General features: G+C 37.5%; 1 protein-coding gene across 1 annotated transcript in view; it reads right to left on the reverse strand.

Annotated features, from left to right (window-relative positions):
* Nucleotides 1–7017: 7017 nt before the first annotated feature.
* The window catches only part of RPGR (retinitis pigmentosa GTPase regulator), a 44773-nt gene continuing 29031 nt past the window's right edge, over nucleotides 7018–22759 (reverse strand). The window contains 9 exon segments of the mRNA XM_075430594.1: nucleotides 7018–10847; nucleotides 11180–11191; nucleotides 11194–11235; nucleotides 11830–11895; nucleotides 13735–13841; nucleotides 15167–15332; nucleotides 16153–16335; nucleotides 17476–17600; nucleotides 18081–18236. Coding sequence (XP_075286709.1) covers nucleotides 8448–10847; nucleotides 11180–11191; nucleotides 11194–11235; nucleotides 11830–11895; nucleotides 13735–13841; nucleotides 15167–15332; nucleotides 16153–16335; nucleotides 17476–17600; nucleotides 18081–18236 — 3257 coding nt within the window. The 3' untranslated portion in view covers nucleotides 7018–8447.

The following is a 22759-nucleotide window of genomic DNA, read 5'->3' on the forward strand; positions in this document are numbered from 1 at the left end:
AGAAGACTCTTAGATGGGTATCAGGTCTAAGGAGGCTGGTCAATGGGCATAATGCTGTCATATGGCACTGAACAACACTCCCTTTGTAGAGCACTGGTACAGACAACTACAAAAATACATATCTACAGACCATCTTTCTTTTTTGATGCAGGACTGAAGAGGAATACGTAGAGGAATCATAACCTCCACTAGCTATCATTTTGGTCTCCAAAATATGAGTGCACATCCATGTCACTCCTGAATTGTCCATGCTGGGAAAATGCACTGTGTTAACACTTTACTAAAACAGCATTTGAAGTAACACTATTTTACATGCAGATGAGAGAAGAAAAAATAAAAATATTTCTGTTTACCCTTTGTGGGTTGGAGATACATGGATGGGTAGATATGTAACATTTTGTTGATATTGATCTTGTCCTGATGTCAAATTATCTGATGTGAAATGACTAGAAATACTGCCTGACAAAACTTTTAGTAAAGCTCAGATACACAGAATCATAGAATGGTTTTGGCTGGAAGAGACCTTATAGACCATCTGGTTCCAACCCCCCTGCCATGGGCAGGGACACCTTCCACTAGACCAGGCTGCTCAAAGCCCCGTCCAGCCTGGCCTTGGACACTGCCACGGAGGGGCATACCTTGTAATTTCTTACTTCGCAGTTACAGCGAAAGCTTAACATTTTAAAATCCATAGAGTGCCAGGCATTTGTCATCAGGAATTTGAACTAGTCTTTCATTTTGCAGCTATTCTTCTAGAAAAGTTATTTGCTCAGCTACTCTAAACCTCAGAGAAGTATCTTTCACTTTAATGCTTACTGAAGAAAGAGCTGTCCAGTTTGACGACCTACAAAATTCAGAGACATAAGTCCGCAAATGTGAGTGCTCAAATGAGAGACTTAACAGCTTATTCTTTCAAATACAATCAGTAATGCAGTCAACAACCCGAACTAGGCTTTCCTTATATATTGTCATGGGGACAAACACGAGAGCTCAGCTGAATACACTTAAAAAGAATTTTCAGTAAAAAGAAGAGGCTGTCGCCATAACTTGTCTCGAAGACAACATCTAGACTTCCACTAGGTTATACTGGTTTCCTAATTGTACAATTCCATGTCAAGAGCACTTGACTTGGATTACCTGATGCTTATAACTTAACGCTTTTGTCATGTAAGTATCCCAGCATACTAATGCAATGCTGCACTCCTAATTTCAGGCACACTGCACAGACAGTTAAACAACTGGAATTCATTTTTATGTCAGGCATGAGTTTCTGTTGCTGCATGTCAAGCAAAAATTGAACTTTAGAGATAGTTATGCCTTCTTGCAAATATGGAGGAAAATGTTTCGAAGCAGTAGATGCCCGCACAGTGATACACTGATTACCCTGAAAATGTGATGACTCATTACCACAGTAGCACTTGTGATACTTCTGGTGCATCCTCCAACAGGATGGTGTCACTCTGAGAAAAATGGAATAAAATAGTGAATACATAGCTGTAAATAACGTTGTTAGAAACTGACTGAGTAGACTCATTTTTTATTGCTGTTTTCCTAAGTCTTTTTCTGCCAATACTTTGCTACACAATATATTTTATTTACTAAAAGCCAAACACAAGGAGCTACAAGTTTCCACAGATCTGTGCACTTTTGTCACAGGCTGGCAGTGCACATACTTTGCATCAACATAATTAATCTGATTACTTTTATTAATGAAGATCTTAGGTGTCATTCTGTGATAGTACACTATCATTTATTACACAGTAGTAGACAGTCCCTTTTTTGATGGCATTATCTCAAAGATTATTTCAGTTGGATTGGGTGTAATTATTCTGTGGCTTACCAGCTTGCTGCTATAGGTCTACCTGGAGAAAGATACATCTCTGCATTCTTGTTTGAGTGAAAATAACTACTTAACAATGTATAAAATTTTAATGTAAAACTACATTCTAAAAAAGACAGTATTTGTACTTTCAGGCTTGTTTTAGATTTTGATTAATTGCTACAAAACCAATTTAAATAGAGCTATCTAAAGGATTCTCTTTCTCCAGCTATTCAGAACAACTTTTTATTATTTATTCTCCAAGATAAATCAACATCTGAAATAGCTCAGATGTACTACAGCTTTCATATACAAAACTTATCTTCTCAAAAACATTTGCTTTCTTTGGAAAACAAATAAATAATACCCATTTCCAGGGTGAAAATGAAAAAAAGCACCCCTCTATAGAACTAGAAAGAATTTTTAAGGTGTTTTGTGAAGAATCACAAAATGAGTTGGAAACTGTTTACATCCTGTATACAGGAGTATAATCTCCTATGAGCCATTTTACATAGTAACATAAATACCTTTAATATTCACTCACTTGGAAATAGCATACCAAAATAACTCCTGGGTACTTAAGCAAAAGAGATTAAACACGATGAGCAACTCCAAAATCAGAATATGTTGATGTTATCTCAAAAACTTAGTATGTCTCTGGAAGACATTATGCCGCATAAAATGAATTCTTAATGCTAACAGACAGAGAAAAACTAACTTGGGAATATTAGCCCACACTTGGATGCAGTTTGTGCATTTTTTCCGAATTCTTATAGAAAAAATTTTAAGCGGCTGGAGTTTGTCATGCAGGTCCCACGTATTTGCAAGTCAATGAGGACTGTCACTACTTTCTGCTTTTATTGTGCCACATAGCTTAGAGTACTGCATGTGTCTCCAAAATCCTGTGCTCTTCCCTGAAATCCTAGCTTAATCATGCTGATTATTATTCAGTGCTCACCAATAACACCATAGGATGCAGGAAGGTTCTTCAAGGTTCTCTGTTCTCCATACGTTCCTGAAAGGGATGCTCCACGAGTCACTGCTAAAATCTCCACAGCCTGTGAGGCTGGGTCTCTCAGGGGAGATCCCCCATTTGAAAATACTCTGATGTAAAAGTGGCAATATCTGTACAACCATCAATGATCTTTAAACCCATTCTCATCTTGTATGGGCAGATTTTTCAAGGCACACCCAACTTAGTAACACAAGTCCCACCAGGTTCCCCATGAGACTGTTCCCCAGGTCATGCTGGCACTTGTGAAAGTTCTACCCCAGCGATGGGAAGGCCACCTTCAGAGCACGCTTTAACTTCTTTCTGCACTCGATACAGGACACATTCAGGTTTGCTTTGCTCTTTTTCTCCTCAGAGATTACAATGAAGTGCCTACTAAAAGAGATTAAATTTCGCAGCAGTTCTGCTGCTGTGTTTCTGAGAGTCGTTTTGCGCCTTGGCTAGATGCTGGATAGAATGGAAGTAACTATTTTAAACTTCCTGTAAGAAAACCAGCCTCTGCCAGGGTCGCTCACAATCCCAAACTCAGGTTAGATTGGTCATTATTGTTGACTTTCCAGCTGAACAGAACAGCACAGGCTCTTTACTATCATTGGTACACAGGGAATGGGAAATATTACTCTTCGATACTACTGTGATCCATATTCTTACAGGTATAGGTGCAGACAAAGGCTTTGTTTAACACAAAGTTCTGCTCAGAGCTACTTTTGTTTAGCTCTCTCTCACAGTCTCAGTATGAAACCACAAATACTTTACAGCTCACACAAATCTCAAATGCAACTCTGTGTGAAAGGTGGGGTACTCCTGACAAGTTATAAAGCTCTAAACCTGTTACGTTGAACCTGGGACATTCCAGCAGACTGCCCTGCAACCCACCTCAGACAGAAAGAGAGTCATGTCTGATTTTTCAGTGCTGGGACAGTTATGAAAGCCAGAATGGTAAATATCTTTACACTTCACATTTTAGGGTCCTGATAACAAATATTTTCTTAAATAAGTATGGAGTTTCGAGATAAGGTATTAATCGGTGTTTAAATTATTATAGCATGAGGTTGCCAAGCAAAGAAGCAATGGGCACTATCACAAATCCTTAAAAAGGACAGCAACTAAGTGTACTTGCTTTTTCTTTTGGCAATAGGAAAACAAAGCCTCTGTAGCTCTCAGCAGTGCAATTTTCTGATGTCAAAGCTATCTCTCCAAAATCCTTTCAAAAGGATGCAAAATCTAACCTCTCCTTGCTCCATGAAAACATACGAAAGAGTGTATAAAAATACTACAACTCAGTGAGTGACTTCAGATCACAAACACGCCCAGAACTTCAGAGGACAGAACTATAGGTTTGCCATTTCTGCAAGCAAAATATTTGCTCCATTGCTCATACAATGCCACAGTATAAACATTGTCATTTATTTGACTTGTACATTTAGAAATGAGTTGAGAATTTGCACTTTTACATTTACTCTGCCCTTTTTTGCCTGCTTACAGATCTGACAACATTTTTTCATCTGAAGATCCTGAGCTATTTCTGAGCTTGACTCTGCTTCCCATCATACTCATTCTAAAATTAAAGACAATACACAGAAGTTCAGGTGAGTTCACAGTTCATAAATCCACCCTATATGGACTAAGAAAAAACTCAGATTGCACTAAAAATGATGTTCTGCCTTTAATCACTCTCATTGGTTTTAGAGTACTTTACAATACTTTTGTTAAATGACTAGATTCACACCACAAAATCTAATAAAAGACTGTTTGCTATTGAGAGGTAAGATCTAGAAGGTACTGTCATCTTTGGAGAAAGTAAGCTAAAATTTATCTTAAAAGATGGCTAAAGGTAAGAATAGCTAGTGAAAAAAACTAAAAGCAATGGAAACAAAAGCTAAATGTCCTTTTCTGCATAATTCCTAAAGGCCCTGTTCTACAGAATAACCATGTACCTATCCAGATAAGACACCAGGACAAATAATAGTGAACGAAAACAAGACATTTTCTGTAGTTTGGAGAAAGACATTTTTGTTATTCAGCCTCAATTATGCAAAAACAACCATTATCTGAATAAATTGTTTGGTATTTTCAGATATAATGGAAAAATTTACCTGCTGAAATTCTGCAGGCATAAGAGTATTCAAAAGTAATCTGGAGCACCCTCATCTCTAACAGGAGCCGTGTGGCCAGAGCAGACTTGCACCCTGCCCCCCAAAAAGGGGATATGTGCTTGTAATTCATGCCTGCTATAAAAGGCAGTGTGTGCATATGTAATTCTGAGAACACGCATGTGAGAGTGTGCAGGGAGATTAAAACTTCTGAGATTACCTGCAGAAGGGTGCTCAGAAATTTCCAGGTGCTTCTTAACATTCCATGGATGTCTAGGGTTGTTGTTACCTGCTGTATTGCCACTCTTGATCTTGAATGTGTAGTTGGATGACTGCTGGTTAACTGTTATTAATAAATCAATAAACCACTTGGATCTGGATTTAATTTAAACCACACAGCTGAACAGTTTTTCCATGTGACAATCATGAGGGAATAAATCATGAAGAGGGAATAAATGCTCTTTTTTCTAATACAAGAATACAGGGAAGATGACAAAAAAAGGACCTGTTTCTTCAAACAAAGGGTAATCTAAGAATTGTTTGCCGAAACATGTACTGGATGCTAAACAGGTTAAAAACTGATTGAAAGAAATTAATGGAAGAAAATTACTATTAAATATAATACAGACATCTGCTGAACCACAAATTATTGAATATTCTGAATATATTTGGTATACTGAATGATTACACACGAGAAGTAACACTACATGTTTGCTCTATTCTTGTATTTTTTGCCAGGCACTCACAAGTAGCCACTGGTAGAAAAAAGATATTAGACTAAAGAGACCTTTGGTCTGAGCAGTTGTCCATTGCTTTCTCTCTCTGTTGCAGGATTTCTTTTTTCCCAACAGAAAACTAGTTCAGGAGTATTTCTGACATGTTGCTTAAGTACTGCACATAAATCTTTTTGTATCCCCTAATAAATACCAAGGACGTACTGAATTCCCACAAAACCACAAGTACCAAACTCCATAAACCAGCATGAGTCAAACTAAATAAGATTCCACTCGTTATGCTAATGGAGTTCCAAAGTCCCGCCCCAAGTCCAGAAACGCTGGCACAGCGTACAATTTATGTAACGATTCTGTGAAAAACCGTTAGAAGTGCTGGAGTAATGCTTCGCTTTTCCCCTACCACAGGAATGGTCCCCAAAACAATATAAAATCAGTTCTCAATTCAATGAATTTTCATTCAGACAAAACAAAGAAGAGGAGATGCCCATAACTTGGCTTCCTTTACTCCCCTGGGAAGCTTTATGCTATCAGCGCATGTTAAGAGAGGAACAACAAATGGCCCCCCATTCGCCTAAGGTTTTAGATTAAAGGCTACAGTCAAACAGTAAATGCAGAGCCATTCCTATAAGGAACTGGCAATCACTTGATTCTAAGTGCTCTCACTTTTCCCCCCCTCTCTCTAGCAAGTATTTTTCACAAGAAATAATTGATCTGTTCCCACAGCGTAGTTTTCTTTCACAGCTGAATTTCAGAATCACAAATAAGATGTCATGTCCAAGAAACACTGTTTTAGGCCTACAAAAACACTTTTCAGTATTACTCTAATCACAGTAACATCCTAATCTTTCCTAAAAAAGAGAAAATAACACATCTTAGCTCCACTTAGTTTCAAAAGTAAATATTTTCACAGCAGTTTAGTGACAGTACAGCACTTCTACGAAATAACCGAGCACTCCTTTTGTCAGAGCGAGCTTTGTTCTTGGGAAGTGCATTTAACTGTTAAAATATTCCACTCTATCAGTATATGAGAATACTTGCCCTTTTCCAGGGACCTGCTGATGTCAAGACAATGTATTCCACAAAAGCCCAAAGCTTGAAATAAATTTCACAGGGACAAAATACAGACTTTTTGTTATAGTCAGGCACGGCAGCATGGCTGAAAGTGACCTTACCTTCAAATGCAGTATACGGAAGGGGTGACTGAGATAGGAAGGATCAAACTGGACTAGAACCTACTGGCAAACTATTATCTATGTCAGCCTTTTTAGAAAATAAATTCTGGAGACATTGTGTCAAAGATAGTTTAATGCAGGTATCTTATAAAACAACATTAAAAATGTTTTCATAATCACAACACAGGTATTGATTCGATTAACATTTTTATTCAATGACATTTACTCATTTTGATTCCTTTCTTCTCCTGTCCTCATTTTCAAATAGGATTTAAATAACTATTTTTCTAGAGAATGTCAATACTGAGATCTGTTCACAAAAATTTCTCAGACCACCAATCAGCATTGTATTTAAGTAATAATGCTGCGTGATGTGTCCCTATCCTTTCTTTTGCCAGTTCGACCACTAATAGTTGAAACAGTAATGCAATAAGGTACAAAAATACCTTGCAAGATTTGTTCGGGTATTTTAAGGAAACTCCAGAAGTATTATGATACTTTGTCTTATCCAAAAAGAATCCAGACTTTCACGCCACTTTCTCTACCATTCCATCAGGCTTCTTGGTTTATTACATTGTCCTCTTTTTGGAGATCACAGATGTGATTTTTAAGAGTGAAAACCACAAATCTCCTCCAATGACAAGAAGCTTAGGCTCTGATCCTGAAAACACATATGCACTTCACAGTGCAGCAAATTGTATTCCCCTCCTTGCGAACCTTAGAGTTAGATGACTAATGTCACGTAGTCTTTTGTAGGCAGATGTAGAATCTTTTGTGTATTGCACAGTATAAACAAGTAAATCACGTTTTACAGGTGTATATTTTCAAATTCTTAATTATATCTAATCACCAAATGCGACAGTCAAAAATTATCCCTAAACAGATGCATTCTGACTCTAATGTAATCTAGGACAGGTTCTGAGACTTGTGTTTGTCTTTTTGCACATAATTGTGTGCAAAATAAGAAGTCAACCTTAAGGCCTTTGAAAAAGCCCAGGCCATCATTTCACCCAGGCCTATGTTCTCATTTACCTCCCATCTACCGACCTGTGTGAATCTGGCAATTTGTCGTTTCTGTAATTTATGCTGAGTACTCAAACATTTTACCAATATATGAACAGAAGAAAAGTAGGGGGAATGAATATGGACTGATATAAAAATTAAAAAATATGAATCTTTGATAATTTACGGACACTCCTTTCATATAAGGCACATTAACAAGTAAGGTATCCTGCAACGAAAAATTAATGTATTACTTTCAGAAATCTGATTCAAAGGCAAGGAAGATTACACTGTCACAATGTATAATTTATGTTGTCAGCATGACATTACAATTAAATTGAGGCAAACACATTTTGCCTCCTTGGAAAATATTTTTTTAAATCTGTACGTGTCAGCTGATTGTGTGACTGTATGAACAGTTAATATGATTTCTCTCATAAAAGCTTCCCAAATCTAAACATTTTCTTCAGTCTTTTTCAAGAAGTTGGCACTTAAAGTATATGCATAGTAATGTATTTTGATTACATTAAATTGTTTTTTGTAGTAATAAAAATCAATCTGCTGTAGTTCCAGAGTTTCCTGAATAGGTTTAAAACGCATCTCCAGTAGTCTGTGCTACTTTAGTGTTAAATAATGAGGTAGCACATTGTTCCAAAATTGTTCTGAATTATGTAAACCATTTGCTACGTGCTGTTTGGGCTTCATTTTTTGTTTAGAGCTGTTTGGTAAAGCAGTACTTTCTGTCTTCTCTGGCTTTCTGGCTTTGCTTTTCTTTTGTAGAAGCTGATAACTGTAATTTTTTCTTTTAACTTTTGCTTTTTCCTCTTCCACTCCTTCTTCCTCCTCGCACTCACCCTCTTCTTCCTCCTCTCCCACATCCTCTTCCTCTTCTCCTTCTTCCCCCTCCCCCTCTTCTCCTTCTTGTTCCTCCTCTCCCTCTTCCCCTTCTTGTTCCTCCTCTCCCTCTTCCTCTTTTTCCTCTTCTTTCTCTTCCCCTTCTTCTTCTTCCCCTCCCTCTCCCTCTTCCTCCTCTTCCTCTTTCTCATCCTCTCCCTCCTCCTCTTCCACTCCCTCTTCCTCTTCTCCCTCTTCCTCCTCTTCCTCTTTTTCCTCCTCTCCCTCCTCTTCTTCCACTCCCTCTTCTCCCTCATGGTCAACTCCCTCTTCTTCCTCTTCTTCTTCCTCCCCTACTCCTTCATCTTCTTCCACCCCTTCTCCCTCTTCTTGATCTTCTTCTTCTTCCCCTTCCTCTTCTTCATTTTCCCACTCCTCTTCTTCCTTGTTTTCATCTTCTTCCCCCTCCTCCCCTTCTGCCTCTGCTCCTTCCTCTTCCTCCTCCTCCTCTTCCTCTTCTCTTTCCTCTCCCACTTCATCCTCCCCCTCTTCTCCTTCTCCTTCCACTCCATCCTCCCCCATCTCCTTAGTCCTCCTATTTGCATCTTCCTCCTCCTGTTCTTCTTCGGATACCTCCTCTTCCTCCCTCCCTGACAATGATTCTTCTAACTCCTCCTCTTCACCCTCTTTATCTTTTTCATTCTCCCTTTCATTGTTTTCTTTCTCATTTTCCTTTTCATCTTCTCCTTCCTCTTCTGCCTCTACCTCTTTTTCTTTCTCCTCCTCTCTATCTTCTTGTCCTTCCTCACTCTCATCTCTTCCCTCACTTTCAACCTGCTCCTCCTTTTCTTTTTCAGTGTCTTCCTCTTTTGCATACTTCTCCTCCTCCATATACTCCTTTTCTCCCTCACTCAGCATTTCTTCTTCCTCCATCAGCCTGCCTTCCTCATCTCCTTGCTCTTTGTCATCTTCCTGATTCTCTTCAGTCTCTTCTTCACCTTCATTCTCACTGTCTCTTTCACTTTCTTGCTCGTTATCTTTTTCCTCTTCATCTTCATCTCTTTCTACTGAAACTTCATCTCTATCTTTTTCAACCTCACTCTCTTCTTCTTTCTCCCCTAGTTCCCCTTCGCTGTCAACTGTTTCATCTAGTTGGTTTTTTTTACTTTCACCATTTTCACTGCTTTCACTCTCCTGCTCTTGACTAGATTCCTCCTCATTCCTAATTTCTAACTGCCTGTCTTCATCAGATTTAGCTTCAGAGTTTGTTTCTTCCTCATTCAGGCTTTTTATATCAGAATTTACACGTTCTTTCTCATTGTTTATAGATTGCATCTCCTCAATCTCACTGTCTTCTTTTTTTAAGTCTAAATTTTTCACTTTTTCTACCGTTTTCATTGCCTTCTGGAACTTTGTACCTTCATAGTAGTCCTCTTCTTTTTCCCTGCTCTTAAGTACGTATTTCGCAAGATCATTACTACTTTCCTCAGTTGAAGATGACGACATAGTTACAGCTATTTGTTTCAAAAATTGATCCTTTTTTTTAAACCCTCCCTGCTCTTCTCTACCTTCTTCTCCTCGGATGCATATTCTTTCACATTTATCAGATTTTTCATTAACATCCTTTATTTTGTTACGACTTTCTATTGCTTCTGGACTTCTTTGCTTTTTAACAGGATTGTATTTTTGTACAATTAATGAATCAGTCTGGGGCAGATCCCTGGATGCAGAAGGAAGTACATTTATTTTAAGGGACTGCTTAGATTTAACAGCTTTTGACTTTTTATTGGAAGAATTTGGTTTTTCAGTCAGAATTTGTTTTTCAGTGGGAAGATGATAAGTTACATCCTCTCGGACAAATTCAGGATTTTCCACATATTCTTCTTCCCTTTTCTTCTTCCCTAATCTGCATTTGTCCCTAGTAATTTGTTGAACACCCCTTTTCACAGTACTAACACTTTGTGCATGCTCAGATTGACCTTTCATTGGGGTTTTTTTGGCCACAGGCTTCCCTACGAAGGCACTACTTTTTTCTAAATCTTGTCCCAGTGACTCTGAAAGCGAAGTCTGCTTTTGTAAAGAGCCAGAGTCTAATTTTGACCCCTCCTTCATGAAATCAGAATCCTTTGTTTTCAGCCCACCCTTACCATCTCTTTTCAGTTTCACATTTTTATTGTTCTTCTATTCCACACGAGAAGCAGAAAATTAAAAAGAAAGAAGGAAAGCATTAAGGACAAATGACAGCAAAATAAAAGGTTACAAAAACAGAAACAATTTGTATGAGGGAACTAAGAGATAGCATAAAAGGTAGAGTATTTCACATGAAATGAACTTATAAGTGCACATATTGGAAGAATGTAACATTCAGTTGATTGTAAATGCCTTTTGCACTATCCAAGCTCTCAAAGTGAATGCAGTAAGAACTGTACAGCCACTATCACATCCCATAACCTAGAGCACATGCAATGTGTGAGGCTGTGCGAACAGAAGGAAAGACTACAGTTCCCTTACACCTTCATCCACCTTTCCCCGTGGGAAATCTTCCGATACACTCACTGTTCTGCTCTTTCTAGTAAGTCTGAAAATGTATTGTCTTTCTGCTTTAAAAAACAAATTCTGCAAAAAAATTTTTTAAATATTAAATTTAATGAAATATATCAAAATGCTGAAATGCTGGGTTTACTTTAGGAGTGAAATAGAAAGATAATACAGAAGTATTTTAATTTCATAATTGAAATCAGTATTATTGCTCCTTTAAATATATTCCATTGTGATTATCTGTAAATAAAATCTTTACTTAGTGTGCCAAAAGTCAATAAAAATATTTTAATATCAACTAACCAGTAGAAATGTATGTTATCAGCTTAAGTTGCAAAGTGTATATGATAGTCTCTTGCTCCTTAAACTGGTGAAGTGTTATATACTCCTTCCTCAAACTATGCTGCATATAAGGAGTTCTATGTGCCTGCACAAATTCTAACTTCAGTCAGCTTCTTCGAATTTTACCTCGTGGATATTCAGAAAATTAGCAAGAGGAGGCCTATAAAATTTGCCTAGTTTTTCTACAACTCAAAAAAACCCATGAAGTTCAAGGATAATACAAGAATTGTAAAACTTTTAAACATCAGTATAAGTATCACATATATATAATTAGTTACAGTACCTTTTGTTTTTGGACTGGTGATAATTTTAAAGACTTGTCACTGGGATTCAATTTCATCGCATGTGTCTGCAAAAAATAAGATCTCTATTAAAAAAATAAATACAACTAATAGGAAAAGCAGTATCAACGCCTAGTCATAAACAGAGCTATTATATGAACATTTCAATATTATTGCAGTCAGGTTGAGACAAATCTGTGTGCTCACTCATCTATTTCCCTTCCACTCCCTCATTTACTGCTTATAAAGAGAGAGAGTGGTAACCAGCTTAGTTGTCAACACTAACCCTCTGCAGAGACCGAAATCTACATGGCCTCTCTTACAGCCCATAAGTACATTTTAGATCCACCTTCCACTCATTGTGAAGTTGTGGCTACAAACATAACACCTTACTCCCTCATCATCACAACCTTCAACTTAACATCGAGTTTGATACCACAGCCTTGAAAGAACAGGTGCAAAGAAACATTACATAGCAGGAATCTTCATCGGAATCTAATGCCTTTACCTCTTCTACACAAGCAAAAACCCAAAAGGCAAGGCAATGTAGAATACTACTAGGTGGGCAAGTATAGTGAGATTTTGGTCACCCCATCCCATATACTCCAAACGACAAGATGGTAATGTTCGCTGCTGCTGTTTGTTAACTGCTTATGGTTTAACCACCATTTTGTTTTTCAACACAGTGAGCATGGCCAGTTCTGGTTTCTGACTCCCAAGAATTTGTATCATCAATACCATATTAAAGACATTTCCTCCTCTTGTCACATTTTTCAATAAGCTGCATGTTGCCACAGTTCAGAAAAACTGAAACAGCTATGCTGTAACAGATTATTTTCATTCAGACTCAGGAAGAGCAATCATTTTTCTTTGTATTTTAACAAGTTTGCCTGATAGATTTTTTTCAAATGTACTGTTTCATTCTGATAAATGTTTTAAAATTGATTCACAAGGGGCACAAAAACAAAATGGAGAAGAAAGTCAAGCACAAAAAGTGTGCAATATGTTACAAATAAAGCCTCAGTAAATTAATGAAGGCCACATTGTGCATCATATCCGAAAACAATTTTTTTCTTGGAAATGAAAATTAAGTTTTATAACTGTTAAATAAATGGTATGCACAAACAGATTGTTAAATGCCGAGTACTGTTAAGCACAAACAAGTAATGATTCCATTAAAAGCTGCAATCCCTTCAATATAATTGACAGTGTATCCTGAGCTGAGTCCACAGTGAGCTGCTCATTTGTTTCCATTCCATTGAAGTTAAAAAAAAGGACATAAACCAATACTCCTTCCAGTGCACTGCATTACGGCCAGGACATGCCCTATCTGCCAAGAGAACAAAATATTTTGGAAAGGTGCACATGTGATAAGGTGAACATATTTTTTAAATAAAAGAAGTAAGTAGGAACATGCTTGGGGATCACCAAATAATCAAAATGCCTGCATTTTGGTCTTCCCTTTAATGTGATCTAACTGCACTAAAAAAGCTCTTCTAGAAACAGGAAAAGACAGCTCTCTGGTTCATTTCCTACAGTTCTCTGTCTTGGAAATTATCAAGATGAGAAAGGTCAGAGACAGAGATCACCACGTGGTATCCAGCATCCTTCTCCTTTTCTTTCCGATATCCAGAGCTAAAGCATGGGGAGTGGCTGCACTACTTGGACTGCTTCAATCTCATATTACAGCATTACTTGGAAAATGAAAACAAACTTTAGCATTGGATAATGATGAGACAAAATGCATGCTCATTTAACAGTATGTCAGTAATTCTTGATGCCGCATAATGTTACTTATGACGTTCTGGGCTAGAACTTGAACTAGAACTTGAAACATTATTTAGCTGCTTCATTCTTCCCCTGCATAAAAACGATTGAATCACAGATTCATTAGTGGAATATATTACCATATTTAGGATGTCAGTTGTATCTCCGAGGTTTCTGTCATTATTTTCATCATCTGAATCTTCTTCTGAAGAGTCTTCACCAGGTTTATCTTTTTGATGATTCTTTTCTTAAGGTAAAATAGGGGGAAGTAAACAAATATCATAGGAACAAGCAATATACAGCAAACAGAACACCCCACTCTTGTAAAATGACTATCTCTATTTCACTGACATAGGACTGAAGTCCTGAGATTCCTCATTCCCCTACCCTAAGACACAGCAGAATCACTTCCACCTTCTTTTCATCAATATTAACATTAGAGGTAGCTCAGCAATCTGGCCTCAGTGCACTGTACATCTCTGACCATTTTTGCAGGCTTTCAAAGCATATCTATTACATGGGACAAAGCTTCTTTTGGATACTATTTTAATAATAGTGTACCAATTAGACTAAATTAGCTGCAGTCATGTTACCTACATTATCTACGTAATGGATGGAGAGACAGTGAGTTTAACTCTAAGGCAGCATCATAAAAATGTACCTGCACAAGTTTCAGGTTCATCGCAAGTTCATCAGGTATATGATCAGTTTCACTGGGCACAAAACCTGAGGTTTCAGGCCTCAGAAGACTCCAAAGGCATTTTAAATTTCACTGCACTGCTTTCCTGGAACCAGAAATGCTAATAGACGTGCTGGCAGCTTTACAAATAATCATCTTAATTCTAACTGAATTAATTACTTTCAAATTGGATTTGACTGTCCAATAAATCCCAGCTAACTTATACACAGAAGCACTGCATTCTGCACTCTTCTGCATTGCTCTTCCCAGGAAATCACACATGCCCAGGAACCCAGATGAAGTCCAGAACTGCTCTAAAGAATCTGTGCAGAAGTCCAGCACTGTATCAGTACCACTGTTACCCAGGCTTTCGCATTATCTAGAATACTGCAAATCCTTATTATCTTAGATAACAGAGAGTGAAGAGTACTTTTGCATTTCCAAGTGAAGAAGAAAGCTCCTATAAGAATTAGTAGACCTCTTTACTTATTCAAGGTCTCTTGCAGGCCTTCCTGTGTCTTTACAATTGTTCCTAATTTTTTTTTGCAATTCTTTTTTTTCATGAAAATGGAGAAAGTGGTTACTAATCTTACACTATTTTTGTGAAGTCGTATTTCTACAGGCTTGGGGAACTTCAGGTACAATTCAGAAGTTGTTTTCTTTCACTCAACCCTTCTCTAAATCTCTAAGCACATTTTCCGAACATGAACCAAGAGTAAGGCCATTTCTTGCATGCATTTTTCAACTTTCGTGCCTGTGTTCTGCCAGACCCTCCTGAGATAAGACTGAACTTGAAACTTCTTTCATGTTCAAACTGATCATTTGTTTATGAATGAGGAGAGCCAAACCACACAACTCTCAGAAAACAGAAACAAGATGTGGGGACACTTCACCTTTTTCAAGGTCTGTATCCTTCGAAGGTTCACCTTTAGGAAGACTTGTTGCAGAAAAGCAGAGTGGGCTAGTGTTGCTAGTCACAGGCAACGAAGATTTTAAGAAGCTTTCTCCCAGTGGAGGCAGAGTTTGTGCCAGTCGACCAATGTATTTTGGTGACTTTTCCTTTAGAAGATTAAAAAAAAAAAAATTGAGAATAAGAGTAGAAGAATAAAATGTAAGCAATCTCACATACTTCACAGTAGTATTTCCCTTTAGTTGACGATACAGTGTTCCAACTTTGAAGGCAAAGCATAAACAAAATTTCTTGAATATTTTAATTATTTATAAAAAGTGGAGAGATGCAGTGATTTGTATTTAAAATGAAAATACTACTTTCTCAAATAACACTGAGTTACTTAATCCACTACATCAATATATTTTTACAAAATAAACGTGGTTTTGTGGTAGAGTTAGTTTTCAGACAGGTAAGTGAAATGATCCAATTCACTGTGCTGCTAAAAAAACCACACTGAATGTGTAATGGAGATAAAGGAGAAAAAACTATTTCAAGCAGCTACAGGATCTTAGGATCATTTTAAGCTGATTGTGAAACTTTCCCCTTTGATATTTTATAAACTAAGAACGTATTTAATCTATTCAAGGACTCAGAGGAAACACACAAAAAATGTTCTTGTTCTTTTTTTTTCATATTTCTAAGATATTTTTAAAAATGCAAAGGAACAGGCTCAATATTTTAGAGTAAAAAAATACAAAACTAATCTGGGTCTTTTTCATAGAACAAGTAAAATCTGACCACTGCCTATCTTTTATCGGCATCCATTTTGGGACCAGAGTAGACATTCATTCTTTTTTTATACATTAAATTTCAACACATATTTTAAGGATTTATATTTATCTGCTGAGTATATGCTGTGATTTTAATCTAAGAAGTTATTTTGTTTCCTAAAACCAGTATGGCAACTCTAAACAGCTCTGAATTTACCCTTTCTCGACGACGCATTCGTGCCGATGTTAGTTGTAAGGTGTTTGTCAGTAGTGTGTTTCCACTCGTTTTAGAGACAGTAGCAGTCAAACAGCTCTCATATAAATCGTCTAAGAGTATTTCTTCAGATCCTTTAGGTCTTGGAGCAGCAAAAACTAGCATGTGACAACCACCACAAGCAACCTACAGCACCAAAAAAGGTCTGCTTATTTCATTTGCAATTATAAATACAAGGATCTCATTTTGTTACGATTATCTCTAGGGGCTTGTATTATAAGAAAAACATAATAAATGTAAGAGATGTTAAATTACTTTAAATTTAGCTCCTAATGATGTTAGCCAAGTAAAAGTACATAATTATAGTTATTAATGACTAGTGATCTATGTTCATTTCTTCTTACTTAAATACAACATATTTCTATTGAACAGAACACAAGGTAGGTCTATCAAATTATTGATACAGAAGGTGGTAAAGGTATTTCCACTGATTTTGAAGGGATTGGAGCTAATTATTTTGATGTAAGTCAAATGTGAGAAATACTGCTAACTTCAGTGATACAAACCTAGATATTTTATCACAAAATCCGTAAAATGTAATGCAAAGGCCTACACCCTCCCAGTAGACAAAGTATAATTACATAAAGATCAGAGGTTTCACTTTCTAAAAAGTTTAAACCCCCTACCACTTCTGATAAAATTTCCTTAAACTCTAAGTCCAGTAAACAAAGAGAAGTGAGCCACAGACTTTTGTCCCAAATTTTGCACAATTTAGAGTCATGTTTGCATTTCTGATGCTGGCAATTCTGTGACATTTATTTCTTCAACACCTCAGGAAACAGATGGAAACAATGCCCTTAGAATAAAAAAGTATTTCTCCTTTCTCATTCCATTTGGATTAAAAAAAAAAACACCTCAAATTTTCTTAAGATTTAATTTATATCCCACTGTACAAATAATCGTTAAAACTAAAAACATCTCTCTCGTGTTTTCAGAACATATATTAGTTTCCCCCTACTGCCAACAATCTAAGAGCAATAAATATTTAATTTTATAGGCTGCTACCAACTCTATAGACCAAAAAACTATAGCACAACACTACTGAATAAAAACCTAAAAAGCAGTCTGTATGTGTAGTCCAAGCCAAGTACATTCTAAACTAAATGAACAGTGTGAAATATAATTTCCTTGTTCTTTCAATTTGTGTTGTCTACTAATTAGATGTTATAGACAATAATAATTCTGTAATGAGATTTCAACTCATTAATAACATTTCATAAAAATAGAAACATTTTGATGTCTGATAATCATGAACAAAAGTTTTACCAAAAGGACTGTGAAACTCAAGAAATTATAACACAGAGTGGGATCAAACTGATTTGTAAAACTCTCTTCTCCAAGTCCTAACTTGCCGTGTCGCCCATCTCCAAAAGTAAACATGAGGCCATTCTCTGTATATAGAAAAAAAAAAAAAGGATGTTATCAATAACAAAGATTCAGTACAAAACCATTACAAAGTAACAGGCTATGCAAGTGAGGAATACTTCTCTTCCTAAAGCAACACCTGAACAATTATTTTCGTATTTTCAGACAAAGTACTGTCAGAGATTAGAGTTATTCTAGACAGTTTTGGAAAAAAAACCAACAACAAAACACTTGAAATTGTATGGCAAAAAAAAGGGTTCTAAACAAGAATACTTGTTAGCAAGGCATGATTATAAGGTAAAAATTCCCCACGTACAGAACTACGCATGGCATAGCTGTGCATCAGAAATTCCTAACATCAAATCTGGCTTTCTCACTAGCTCACTTAACCTTCAGAAAAGTAAGTCTGCACATGCCTTCTGCTACTACTCCTTTTAAAAAGAAAGCTTTTATAGTATAATAAGAGAGTGACTGGAAGTGCATTTCAGAATTTTTCACTTACATACCTGCAATTACAGCAGTATGATTTTCCCCACATGTAATGTTACATATTTTATGCCTCCTCAAGTGTTTCACAGACTTTGGTACTGAAGTTTCAAAAATAAAAGTACCATGTCCCAGCTGCCCATATTGTCCAAGTCCAAAAGTATATACATCTGTCTCTGAAAATGTACGGGCAAAGTTAACAACAAATATGCAGATATATTCATTATAACCTTCTTTCTATTACCAAGTGAAAGTCAAATTACATCAGCATCAAAAAAGCAATGTTATATCAATTTAAAAATGTAACAACTAATCAATTAAATTTATCAATTAAGAACAAAACAAAACAAAATAAAACACAGGCAATTAAGCAGTAAAATATATACAGAAAAGAATTCTGAATGGTTCAATATGCAATGTATTTTCTAACACAACCACAAAATAATGCACTGATCACATATACACAAAATAGCAGCTGACAAAAAATTTATGGGACTTTACATACTGCAAATTAATTTGAGACCACAGTGTTTACCTATATGTACATTTTCAAGTGGAATAGTCTCATCCAAATTTCTGGTTATCTGCATGTACACTGTATAACCCTAAATTTAATAGACTAGACCTCTTTAAGCAAATACTAAATAGTGTGTAAGAACAGACTGGAACAATAACAGAACAGATTTCAGTATTCTGTTTGGCTACTAAATCAGTCTGCATTAAATACAGAGAACACTATAACTGTGTTATCTTGTGACAAAATAATCATCTTTCCACATTTATATTTTGTCCATTTAATGCACTGCCTGTGCCAGGAAAAAGCATGAGAGCTTCTCCCAAGCAATAAAGATTCTTGTGTGTCCATCCTTGGCAATCCATCACAACAGTGGAAGACTGTGAAGCTTGGAAATCTTGATGAGATCATGCTTTAAAAGGGAAATTTAAAGACTAAGGAGAAGTTTTCCTGGAATTTTCTTCTCTGCTCCTTTTTCTTCTGGATGTAGAATCACAGAATCATAGAATGGCAAGGGTTGGAAGGGACTTTAAAGATCGTCTAGTTCCAACCCCCCTGCCATGAGCAGGGACATCTTCCACTAGACCAGGTTGCTCAGAGCTCCATCCAACCTGGCCTTGAACACTGCCAGGGAGGGGACAGCCACAGCTTCTCTGGGCAACCCGTTCCAGTGTTTCACCACCCTCATGGTGAAGAATTTCTTCCTAATATCTGATCTAAATCTGCCCTCTTTTAGTTTAGAGCCATTCCCCCTTGTCCTATCACTACACACCCTTGTGAAAAGTCCCTCTCCATCCTTCCTGTAGGCCCCCTTCAGGTACTGGAAGGCTACTATAAGGTCACCCCAGAGCCTGCTCTTCTCCAGGCTGAACAGCCCCAACTCCCTCAGCCTGTCCTCGTAGGAGAGGTGCTCCAGCCCTCGGATCATCTTCGTGGCCCTCCTCTGGACCTGCTCCAACACATACATGTCTTTCTTATGTTGAGGGTTCCAGAGCTGGACACAGTACTCCAGGTAGAGTCTCACAAGAGTGGAGTAAAGGGGCAGAGTCACCTCCCTCGACCTGCTGGCCATGCTCCTCTTGATGCAGCCCAGGATACGGTTGGCTTTCTGGGCTGCAAGAGTACATTGTTGTGTCATGTTGAGCTTCTCATTCACCAGTACCCCCAAGTTCTTCTCCTCAGGGCTGCTCATACTAATTAGAGCTTGAAAAATTGTTATGAAAACCTGCGAAAGATCGAGAAGGACAAAAAATATGCTATGTGAAGGGAAAAGAACTGAGACTTTGGAGCAATATATTGTTACATCATTGTCATGAACATGGTGCAGAGCATGCCTGTTCCTGCTGCACAGATGCCATCAGGTCAAAAATCTCACTACCTTCAAAAGCAAGAGAGGAATGGGTATCCACAGCTGAATGTGTGGAGCGACAATTGATGGAGAATCTTTGCTTTTTGACCACTTCTTTGTGTCAAGGAAACACGGTCACTGGAACAGCAAAGTAAGTTTCAGTGCCATATAAGTAGTTTATACTGTGCGACCAAATTCTCAGAGCAGCCACAAACTGGAGAAATATTAAAAACAAATTATGTTACCATTCCCTCAAACTAATCCTTCACCACTATCAGGGAAAGAAAAAGCAGAGAACAGACCAGATTCCATATTACTACCATAGCACACTTATCAACTCACATTGAACTTTCCGATTTCAAAGGAACCATCATGAAATACTGTTAACACTATGTATGGAAATGTTCATTCTAGGAAAGAGTTTGCCCTTTCTGCCCCTTTTAAATAGTTCCATATTACGATGTCATGAATTCACTCCATAAAATAAACCCAATGGTCTCACACTTTTTCAGACTGTAGATGAGAAATGTTCAGTAAAGCTGGGGTTTTTTCCTAAACGTAATAGTAAAGCTCCCTCTCCTGGCAGTTTCAGGAAGGAATTTGTAAGAAAGCAACACCACCTCAGGATCTTCAAAAAGTAAAACAACTAAGAAATTTTCTGTAATATTTACACTTTCTGCATAAGAATCAAGAAACTACTCCAGAAAGAAAGGAGCTTTCTCCAAGTGAAGCACATCTCATCTTCATTTTAGTAAATGGCTTTCTCATTTAGTAAATGTCTTATTCCATAAATTCTGTTTAAAAGTAATGCATTTGTCTTAACATTTCTTTGGAAACTTGCTGGTTTTGTCATTTTCAAACTATATGGCTTTATCTGATTAACATAATTATTTTGTGTGATGGTGGAGTTTTTCATATTATCTTTAATCCTAGCTTGAAATATGCAATGCCTTTGTCATAAAATGCGTACGACCTCTAAAGACATTTGTCTTTAAAGGGAGATGTTCTCAAACTATAACTTTAGAAGTACAGGAAGTTATTTTCTTTCCCCAATTTCCAGTGACAAAGAGGAGAATGGGCCAATCCAAAACCAGGTTAAAGTGCCTTTATAAGAAGAAGGATTTTTTCTACTGCCCCTATAGAGCAGGGGCACCTAAATTTTGCTCCTCCTAAAATTCGCTTATTAGTCAGTTATCAAGACATAGGAAGACAAAAACGTGGCACCTTTCTTAAATGATTCAACACTCCGGTGCAGAAGTGAGGCCAAACCTCAGTAACAATCCCATTCAGCAGAAATCAGATATTTCCTCCAATTTGTCTTTATAAATACATGGAAAGAGAAGTCTTTGGCAAAGCAACCTCATAGACTTTGCGATAAAATGTCAGAGGTGAATTTCATCATTCAGAGCTTGAATTTGCAAATTAATTTGCTGACAGCATGGATCCAAAAATGGATACAGCCCCACTGTCACCTCCTTACTGTCCTCAGTCCCAGTAATGCCATGGTTGGATGAGACAAATGAAACGTGCTGCCAGCAAAAGGGCAGATCTCGCTCCCCCGTTCGCTTTCTTCAGTCCCTTCCTGCACTGCCTCTGCTGTCCACCCGGCTACGTGGGGAGCCAGCTCAGCTCCATAAGCCAGGTTTTGGGGGGTTTTGCTGATAATCCTGTGGAATGGTCAAGGCAGGCAGCACTAGAGTGGTACAAGTGGAGAGGACAGACATCTGGCCGCAGCAGCACAAGGAAAGCTGCGCTGCCTCCAGTGCGTCAGTGCATCACTAGGAGGGCTCAGCCATACCAACAGCACCCAAGAGAAACTGAACACAGGTCCCACCTTGGCCTCGATGAAGGACCTGCTGCCTCCTCAGCAGCAGCCCATGAGAAGGGCCCTTGAAGGACAAAGAGAATTAGTTTCAGAGCTTGCACAGAAGCCAATGGCTTCACTGTTCCAAGTGACCTCCAGCCCTTGCGTGCTGGAACTGCTTCTCCTTTACTTCCTAGATTTCCTTCTTTGGAAGAACAGGGATATCTCCCTGTAACTGCCTATCTTCCACCTTCACAGGCATCTTCCGGAACACATAACAGTTCTTTAATTCCATGACCGTTGTCACTGTAAATAAAATAGTCCTAAGCAAAAATCTATATAGCTTTCAGGGTTTTGTTTAACACATGTTATTTGCTGAAAGAACTGAGTGAGCTCCAAGAGTGTTTTTAAGATTCATGCATTCCTTGCTATGTATTTAAGGCTATAGACAAGTTAAAAATCCACAGAAGAAAATCAGAAACAAGACAGGTACGTTTATATCTCTCCACACAGATTCATTTCCTTTGAACATCATCACCACCTGACTACTACTACTATTATGCCAATGGACTATTCACTCTTACTATGGCTTTATTCTTAAACAGGTTATGCTGAAAAATGTTGCTGTAAAAATCAGCTTTCGACACAATACTCAGTTTTACGAGAGCTAGTAATTGGACTTGGGAATTTCAGTATAAATAGTATACAGACTTAAGAATGGTTTGAGAAATCTAGATATGATTTGAACAGTCAGTTCTGTCAAGAAAAGATCGAGCATTTTCATCCTTTTCATTCTCTGTCAAAGGGGTATCTTGACTTTCTTTTCTTTTTAAAAGACCTTGAGACAGAAGATGAAAAATCCAACATTTTACACACGAATGCACTAATGTGCTGTACTGTTACGTCAAACAATCTGTTCTCGAAGGACTGCTTCACTTTTTCCTTTGAAGAGTATCTTTGCTTTCCCTCCCTTCAGAGAATAAAAAGAGGTAATATCTCCTTTTATAAAGAGGATTATTCCCAGAGGATCTGT

The sequence above is a fragment of the Opisthocomus hoazin genome, chromosome 1 (genome assembly GCF_030867145.1).
Source record: "Opisthocomus hoazin isolate bOpiHoa1 chromosome 1, bOpiHoa1.hap1, whole genome shotgun sequence".
In the NCBI taxonomy this organism is placed as follows: Eukaryota; Metazoa; Chordata; class Aves; order Opisthocomiformes; family Opisthocomidae; genus Opisthocomus; species Opisthocomus hoazin.